Below are 9,650 nucleotides of genomic sequence, written 5' to 3'. Positions count from 1 at the left end.
TCTGTTTTATTGGAATTAGAGATATCTCCAGGCATCAAAGTGACTCCTGGTTATTTTTCTTATACAAATAAAAACATAGGATATATATATATGTATATGTGTATGTGTGTATACACACACACACACACACACACATATACACTGTTCTCTACACTTTTTTTAAAAGCAAACAATATCCTATATTGCCAAAACCGGTTTGGCTCAGTGGATAGAGCGTCTGCCTGCGGACTGAAGGGTCCCAGGTTCGATTCCGGTCAAGGGCATGTGCCTGGGTTGCGGGCACATCCCCAGTGGGAGATGTGCAGGAGGCAGCTGATCGATGTTTCTTTCTCATCGATGTTTCTGGCTCTCTGTCTCTCTCCCTTTCTATCTGTAAAAAATCAATAAAATATATTAAAAAAAAACACAAAAAACAATATCCTATAGGTTGTTCCAAGCAGCACAGAAAGACCCACCTCACTCTTTTTGACAATTTGAGATCCTTGCAGTAGTAGTTTTGGGTCAAACAGAGGCTGCCATCAGATATTGCCAAACTGTCTTCAAAGAGTTTGTGTCAATTATGCCCGCCTGCACTGGTGGAGAGGGTCTGTCGCCTCACACCAAGGCCAGTGTGGGTATTTTCTGGCTTCATCTCTTAGTCTAATATGTGAAAATCATAGTGTTTTACTTCCTATTTATGGATAAGTGCGAGCATACAGATGTATTTTTTAGCTTTATTGAGATATAATTGACACATGAAATTTAATGTATATATCTTAATAAGTTTTGCATTTCTTTTGAAAACAGTTTTCAACTGCTCCAATTCCTGCTTTAGTGTATATGTATTAAAAACATGTTTATTGCCATTGTAGGCTCTTGAGGGTGTGATTTAGCAAAATCTCTTCAAAACTAAACTTTATTTGGCCTTTAAGCCATAAAGTGACTCCTGGTTATTTATCTTTAACAAAAACATAGGAGGTGTATATATGCATATAATACACACACACACACACACACACACACACACTGTGGGGGAGGAAGAAATTTTCCTCTACCTTCAAGGTCCTTTCAGCTGGTTTAATAATGGGCATCAGACAGATTAATAAGAGAAAATAACCAAATGTCTTTTGAGTTTGGTCCAGGTTCCCGCCCCACCGGACTATTGCCACTATTTCTACTTTCTATCATCATTTGCATATACAAATAAGTACCTGCATACATGAGACCCCAAGTGCATGAGATTCAGAGACAAAGGGAAAATGAGCATAGATAGTCCAAGCGAGGGATGAGGTAAGGTGCCGTAGGGGCTTCAAGGTCTTTGCAGGATGATGGAAGAGCAGATGCTTAACAAATAGAAGTTTGCCCTGTCCTACAAGCAGGCGAAGTTACCTCAATTTCTTATTATGCACAAGCCCCTAATTCAAGTCATAGGAAGTCAAGGGAGGAACACAAGTTTCTCGTGGGATGGAGGCTCAAGTTGCCTTTAGCTCAAAACAATCTCCATACCTCAGAGGCACATCTTGGGATGACTCGTTCTGATCCCCTACAATGCATACAGGTTCATATAAATGTATGAACATACGTACACATATATAAAAGAATGCTTAACTCTAATAATTGTGGTAAATCTGGAAGCAACCTGAACACTCATCAGTATGAAAATGTTTCAATAAATTTTACTTTCCTTATGAATTGCTGTTTTAAAAATGAGTGATATTTGATGGGATTGTCAACTCAGCCTCTGTGAGAACAATTTGTCACTATCAATCGAAACGAAATTTCAACACGCCCTTTATTTTTTTTTTATAAGAGAGCTCTTTATTTTTCTGTTAATTCTCACCCCGAGGACATTTTAAATGGATTTTTAGAGAGAGTGAAAGGGAGGGAGAGAGACACAGAGAGAAACATAGATGTGCATTGGTTACCTCCCGCGACGGGGTCTGCAATCGAACACGGAATTGACTGGCTACGTGCCCACGGGCCCACGCTCTATCCACCGTGCAAACTGGCTAGGACTTCACCCGCCCCTTAACAAGTTATTCCACTTCAACAAATGTATCCTCGTGCATGTGCATCAAAAAGCATTGCTAAGTATTAAAAAGTGGAAGCCCCGCGCTCCGCCAGGTCCTCTACCCCAGGCCCACTCCCAGGGGTCCTCACCGCCGCAGCTCCGGCCGCCCAGCTGGACCTTGTTTCCCAGCCCCGCCTTCCAAGACTCGCGATCTGCTCCCTGGCCTCAGCCAGCCTTTCGGTCCAGGCCCGGGTCTAACCCCGGCTTCGGCCTCGTCACCGCCCCGGCTCCGCTCCCGGGCTCTCGTCACAGCTCCAGTCACGCCTTCCGGGCGTGGTCCCCAGCCCGCCCCGCCCCCGACCATCGTCACCGCCCTAACCACGCCTTCCGGATTGGTCCCCGCCCCGCCGACCGTCGTCACCGCCCTAACCACGCCTTCCGGATTGGTCCCCGCCACCGACCATCGTCACCACCCTGACCACGCCTTCCGGATTGGTCCCCGCCCCCCGACTATCGTCACCGCCCTAACCACGCCTTCCGGATTGGTCCCCGACCCCGACTAGCGTCACCGCCCTAACCACGCCTTCCGGATTGGTCCCCGCCCCCGATCATCATCACCGCCCTAACCACGCCTTCCGGATTGGTCCCCGCCCCCCGACCATCGTCACCGCCCTAACCACGCCTTCCGGATTGGTCCCCGCCCCCGACTATCGTCACCGCCCTAACCACGCCCCTCGCGTCATCGCGGCCCAGCCCCGCGGTTCAGCTTAGTTCTGGTTTGAAATTGAAGGCTCCTTGGCGGCCGGGGGACTCCCCCGCGTTCGCTCAGAAGGAAAGCTAACACTCTCCACCGGCTACCGGAGCCGTGGCTACCTCCCAGCTGGCACCCCACTCCCCCGCCTCCGGGGGCGCCCCCCGCGGCGAGTCCCGGAGTTCCCTTACCCCGAAGGGGAAATGCGAGTCGGCGGGGTCATGGCCACCCTTTCGGACCTGCCGGACTCGGTCATATTGGAGATATTCTCTTACCTCCCGGTGCGGGACCGGATTCGCCTCTCCAGGTGCGGCCTCGCCCCGCGGTGGGGCCGGGGCGGGGCGGGGGCAAAGGGCCAGGCTGGGTCGGGTTGCTCTCACGGCGGTCTCCCCCCTCAGGGTCTGTCACCGTTGGAAGAGGCTGGTGGGCGACCGGTGGCTGTGGCGGCACGTCGACCTGACCGTCTGCAGGGTGAGTGCGTAGGCCGGGCGGGCCTGGGCCGGTTCAGCCGAGGCGCCCGGGGCGCACCCCACTCCTCTGCGCCCTCCAGCCTGTTCCCCCCTCTGCAAAATGTAAACAGGGGAGACGGTGCGGGGATGGGCTCAGTGTCGGAGTGTCGGTCGGCGTACGATCAATGCTGGCTGGCGATCAGATCACTTAGGATTATTATTACCGAGTCTTCACGGGGAAATCATTTTCCACAGTCAACAGAATTAACTTCCCGGGTAGTGCAACCAAACTATTTCCACTTTCTGTCATTTGCATTTTACTTTTCTTGTTTCAATTATGAACTATTTCAAATATATAGAAATGTGTAGAGGATAACATGGTTTCAGATAAATAGGTACTCACCACCTAGACTTAACCTGTTTTAGGCTTTGGCCGTATTTACTGCCGATCATGTGAAACATACATATATATGTACAGGCAACATTTATTGATATGTTTACTGCACTTTTTGAAACCCTCCTCGGAGGTAACCACTATTCTAAAATGGAATTGTAGCCTTCCTTTGGTGTTTTTATTCATTTCCTATGTGTGTGCCCATTAGCAACATATGGTATTGTTAATGTGTTTCTAAAGTTTAGATAATGCTATTGCTACTCTTTAGATAATTAAATGCTGTTTTACTTATATCCACCCACAATTAGCTTTATTCACACACTACTTTTTAAAGATTGATTTGAGAGAGAGAGAGAGAGAGAGAAACATCTATATAATAAAAGCCCAGCGACCAGAACGGCAGAATGAGGGGTGGCTATGACACGCACTGCAGCAGCCAACCAGCCTGATCCGGCCCCTATCGGTTTGTTTTCTACTAAGTCTAACTTCCTAGGATAAATTTTTAACAGTTTTTGCTCTTATCAGGCTATGGCATTTTGTTTTGTTTTTTAAAAACCTAGATCTAATGTACCCTGGGCAGTTTGAGCCTTTTTCAGTTTTATTTTACACTAAAGGCCCGGTGCACAAAATTCGTGCTTTGGGAAGGGGGTCTCTCAGCCCAGCCTGTGCCCTCTCACAGTCCGGGAGCCCTGCAATTGATCGTCCCAAAGAGGTAGGTGCCCACCTGGTCAGGGCTCCGGGATGGATCACCCCTGCAGAGGGAGGCCCCGGCCACCCACTGCAGCCCATTGGTTGGTGGCCTCAGCCTCCCTCTTTGGGGTGATCATGAGGCCCCCGATTGATTGATTGGAAGGTCATCTGGATGGTTGTTCCGCTGTTCGGCAGTTTGGTCAATTTGCATGTTACACTTTTATTATTATAGATTGCTTACTTCTTTCCATGGTCATTAAAAAAGGGATAAAAATCTGGGGCAGTGGTTCTCAACCTTCCTAATGATGCGACCCTTTAATACAGTTCCTCATGTTGTGGTGACCCCCAACCATAAAATTATTTTCGTTGCTAGTTCATAACTGTAATTTTGCTACTTTTATGAATTGTAATGTAAATATCTGATATGCAGGATGTATTTTCATTGTTACAAATTGAAAATAATTAAAGCACAGTGATTAATCACAAAAACAATATGTAGTTATATATGTGTTTTCCAATGGTCTTAGGCAACCCCTGTGAAAGGGTCGTTCGACCCCCAAAGGGGCCGGGAGCCACAGGTTGACAACCGCTGATCTGGGGTTTGCTTTGCTGTTTAACTTGCTCCAGAACCTAATGAGAATCCACTCTGTTGCTAAAGACAGATCTGTTATGATCTTCTCTTTCCTTCACTGCTTTTGTTCAATTCTGGGAGTCAAAGTGGTGGGGTTAAACTGTTTTGTTCCCCTGGAGGGGTGTCTGGTCGGGTGAGGCTGGTGGTGGAAGGACAATTCTAGGGGAGCAGGAGAACCCCAGCTGGGGCTTGTCTGACTCCAGGCGGGCGGGGACCTTGAAAGATCCCCTGTATCTTTCACTTGGTCACCCCTATCTTTGGCTCTTACAGATGCGGCCTAAAGTCATGTGGCACCTCCTTCGCCGGTACATGGCATCCAGACTCCATTCCCTGCGGCTGTGTGGCTACCTGTCCGCAGGCTCCCAGGCTCCCCAGTTGTCCCCAGCCCTGATGAGGGCCCTGGGCCAGAAGTGCCCCAACCTCCAGCGTCTCTGCCTGCACGGGGCTGACCTGAGCGTGGTGCCCGTCACCAGCCTGCCGTGCACCCTGAGGACCCTGGAGCTGCACAGCTGTGAGATTCCCATGGCCTGGCTCCTCAGGGGGCGGGATGCCCCTGTGCTGCCCCTGCTTGAGTGCCTTGTGCTGGACCGCGTCCCTGCCTTTCGGGATGAGCACCTGCGGGGCCTGACGTGCTTCCGCGCCCTGCGCTCACTGGTGCTGGGTGGCGCCTACCGGGTGACTGAGGCCGGGCTGGAGGCAAGCCTGCAGGACCTGAGCTACCTACGGAGGCTGGAGGTGCTGGGCTGTGCCCTCTCGGCGGACAGCATCCTCCTGGCCATCAGCCGCCACCTCCGGGATGTGCGGAAGGTCCGGCTCACGGCCACGGGCCTCTCAGCCACCGGCCTGTCTGTGCTGGAGGGAATGCCGGCGCTGGAGAGCCTGTGCCTGCAGGCCCCACACGTCGCCCTGGAAATGCTCTCCCCGGCTGAAATACTCTCTTCCTGTCGCACCATGCCCAGGCTTAGGGTCCTTGAGCTGCAGGGGCTGGGGTGGGAGGGTCAGGAGGCGGAGAGGATCCTGTGTCAGGGCCTGCCCCGCTGTCTGGTCATCCTCAGGGCCGGCCCCAAAGAGCCTACGGACTGGTGGGTATGACCCGCCACCTGGCTCTGAGACCCGTCTCAGTTTTCATTAGTGAGCAAGCACCTTGCGGAGGGCAGGGAATTAGGCTACACGGCCCCAAGGCCAAAGGTAGAGAGAAGTGGGGCCTTGCACTGCCAGACAATTGGAATTGTTTGTCAGTGTGTGGCTTCTGACATCAGCCAGTCTGGTCCCCACATCTGGAAATGGGAAGACCATCGTTACCTCATGCGAACGCTGCAAAGCCTTACACTTTACTGAGCCCCAGAGGTCTTCAGTGCAGGGGCATTCTCAGGGCGGTCCTCAGGAAACAGGGTGGGTGCCCAGGAGTGTGGTTAGGAGCCAGGGCCCCTTAGGAAGCCTGGAAGGATGGTCTGCATGTGCACCCCACACCACTGATTATACCCACATGCACGGAGAAGACACGGGAAGTGCAGGCGTGACTCGTCTTTTGTGATCAAAATGTTAATGAAGGTTCTAAACTGTATTTTTTTGTATTTTCAAGTTTTTCGTAATCTATATTTTGCTATTAAAGAAAAACACTTGCCCTAGCTGGTTTGGCTCAGTGGCTAGAGCGTTGGCCTGTGGATGAAGGGTCCCGGATTCGATCCAGGCCAAGCACCCCGGTTACAGGCTCCTCGCCGCCCCCCCCTTACCCCCCGACCAGGCCCTGTCAGAGTGTGTGCAGGAGGCAACCAATCAATGTGCTTCTCTCACATTGATATTTCTCTCTGTCTTTCCCTCTCTCTTCCATTCTTTCTGAAAATCAATGGAAAAATATCCTTGGGTGAGGATTAACCCCCCCCCCCCCCCCAAAAGCAAAATAAAGAAAAATACTCATTTTCCCTTGTCCCCAAAACAGTTTATTCAACACACATTTCTTTTTTTTTTCTTTTTTTTTTTTTAATATTTTATTGATTTTTTACAGAGAAGAAGGGAGAGGGATAGAGAGTTAGAAACATCGATGATAGAGAAACATTGATCAGCTGCCTCCTGCACGCCCCCCACTGGGGATGTGCCCGCAACCAAGGTACATGCCCTTGACCAGAATCGAACCTGGGACCCTTGAGTCCGCAGGCCGACGCTCTATCCATTGAGCCAAACCGGTTCGGCTCAACACACATTTCTGCCTCTGCGATTGTGCACGCGTTGTCCTAGGTGCTAGGTCACAGCACTGAACCAGACGGATACGACCTGAGGGGACAGGGTGGTAAACAGGTGAGCACATGCAGTTTCAGAAACCCAGACTATACACCAGGGTGATATGAAGGAGGCGTATGTTTCGTAGAGCGGGCCTCTGAGCCAAGACCTGAGAGGAGGAGGAGCCTGCCCTGGGAAGCACTGAGGAAGATGAAAAAGGCAAAGATGCTGAGCTGGGGGTGAACTTGGCGTTTTCCAGGAACTGGAGGAAGGTCCGAGTGGTTGGGGGAACAAGGGGCGAGCAATAGGCTGTGAAGGGGTGAGGTAGATGGGGCCTCACAGATGGCTTAGGTTTTAGGGGCTCCTTTTCCTGCCTTTTGAGTCTGAACCACTTGAAAGGTGCAGGTGGCAGACTGAGGGTGATCATGGGCACCAACCACAAGACGAGCGTTACTTCTGATCTGAGCTGGGTAGGAGGGCTTTAGGGGCTCACCAGCTGCCCCCTCAGCAGTGCGCCTGCTCTGTGGTGGGCAGAGCCAGGAGAGAGAAGAGAGGGCTCACCTGGGCACCCTTGATTTTTTTGTGCCAAGCGCACCCACCAGAGAAGACCTGGATGTTTCTCCCCTGGTTTTCCCACTGGAGGGTGGAGTGGAAATTCCTTCCCCATCCGGGCGCATGAGGACGGGTGTGAGTTCTCCCCAGTGTGGCCACGGTCAGGGTCTACGGGCCCCACACTGACAAACCTGGCAGTTCCAGCTCAGCACCTGGGGGCCTGGGCTGATCCAGGCTGGGCACCGGGGACGAGAAGTGTCAGGCAGGAAAGTGAGGTCTGTCTGGAGATCTGGGGTCCATCGTGTGGAGTATGACGGAAGGGTCCTGGGCCGAGCCCTGTGGTCCTGGGAGTGGGCTCCTGGGGGAAAAAGCTTCCTTTCACGCTGACTTTCAGTGGAAATGGAGGAGATATGAAGTTAGAGGCAGTGGTACACATGTAAACATTTTTTTAAATTTAAATTCTTTTTGTTGTTATTGCCCCAAACAGTGTTTATTTGCCTTTTCAACTTGATGAATCCATGTTTCTTTCATCAATTAAAATGAACTCACTTTCCTTTCATTTTATTTTATTAAAAGACTGCCAAAGAGATAAAAATCTCATTATTTTTTATTTAAAAAAATTTTAAATAATTTTTTTTCTTTATTGATTAAGGTATTACATATGTGTTCTTATCCCCCCATTGGCCACCCCTCCCCCCCACTCATGCCCTCACCCCTCCCTGGAGTCTGTGTCCATTGGTTAGGCTTATATGCACGCATACAAGTTCTTCGGTTGATCTCTCCCCCTATCCCCACCCTCCCCTATAAATTTAAATTCTTTATTGTTGAAAGTATTACATATGTCTCCTTTTCCCCCCATTGACCTCTCCCCGCCCGCTCCCACCCCCCCAGCACAGGCCCTCACCCCACTACTGTCTGTGTCCATTGGTTATGCTTCTATGCATGCACACAAGTCCTATGGTTGATCTCTTACCCCGCCCCTCCCCTGCCTTCCCTCTGGGATTTGATGGTCTGTTCAATGCTTCTATGTCTCTACATCTATTTTTGTTCGGTTATGTTGTTCAACACATGTAAATGTTTAACAGACAGTGTTAGCAGGTGGTGGTGGGAAGTCCTGATTTGTAACATTTGTAGAGTGTGTAGACAGACTTCTGTGATAAAAATACTGTCATCGTGACTGGTTTCAAGCTACAACCAGTTTAACAACTGATTCACAAAATTCCTGAAAGTTTAGAAGTTGGTTCTGGGCTGCCATGAGCACGGCCCTGGTGAGAGGTCCGACTTTTAGAGGACTCACTCACTTCCCTGGGTGGTGGGGTTATGGGACATCAGACAGAGCTCCTCCCCTCTTTGGATTCCCCCTCTCCTAACCATTGCCTTCTCCCAAATAAGGGTCTGCAGACTTAAGAATACCCTCCATTTAAAAATACGCCCGAGCCCTAGCCAGTTTGGCCCAGTGGATAGAGGGTTGGCCTGCAGAACAAAGGGTTCCGGGTTTGATCCTGATCAAGGGCACTTACCTTGGTTGCAGTCTCCTCCCTGGCCTAGGCCCTGGTCAGGGCTTATGCAGGAGGCAATCAATTGGTGTGTTTCTCTCACATCGATGGTTCTCTCTGACTTTTCCTCTCTCTTCCACTTTCGCTAAAAATCAATGGAAAAATATCCTCAGATGAGGATTAACCAATAAAAATCCTATATAATAAAAGGCTAATATGCAAATAGACCGAATGGCAGAACAACCGAACTGGTCTCTATGATGTGCGCTGACCACCAGGGGGTATGCATGGAACATGGCGGGTGTCGGGCATGGCGGGATGGTGGAGCAGGAGAGCGGGGGTGCCAGACCAAGGTGGGGTGCCAGTCACTGTCATCGGGATGAGCCTCTAGTGGTTACTGAAAATTCTTTGCTCCCACGTGCTGTGGATCCGCCCAGCTCTTGCACCTGCTGCCGGCGCTGGCCCTGCTCGCACCCGCTG

The 9,650-nt window shown here is 50.6% G+C and overlaps 1 protein-coding gene across 1 annotated transcript; it reads left to right on the top strand.

Annotated features, from left to right (window-relative positions):
• Positions 1–2,762: 2,762 nt before the first annotated feature.
• FBXL12 (F-box and leucine rich repeat protein 12) lies at positions 2,763–8,249 on the top strand. Its single transcript, XM_070413931.1, has 3 exons — positions 2,763–3,048; positions 3,140–3,212; positions 5,176–8,249. Exons 1-3 carry the CDS (start codon positions 2,945–2,947, stop codon positions 5,995–5,997), a joined length of 999 nt encoding a protein of 332 aa, XP_070270032.1. The 5' UTR covers positions 2,763–2,944; the 3' UTR covers positions 5,998–8,249.
• The last annotated feature ends 1,401 nt before the right edge of the window (positions 8,250–9,650 follow it).

This window comes from Myotis yumanensis, unplaced genomic scaffold (genome assembly GCF_028538775.1).
Source record: "Myotis yumanensis isolate MYYU_CA2020_CCGP unplaced genomic scaffold, mMyoYum1.0.hap1 SCAF_5, whole genome shotgun sequence".
Lineage (NCBI taxonomy): Eukaryota > Metazoa > Chordata > Mammalia > Chiroptera > Vespertilionidae > Myotis > Myotis yumanensis.
The sequence above is the reverse complement of the archived record's forward strand: the minus strand, read 5'-3'. Positions and strand labels throughout refer to the sequence as shown.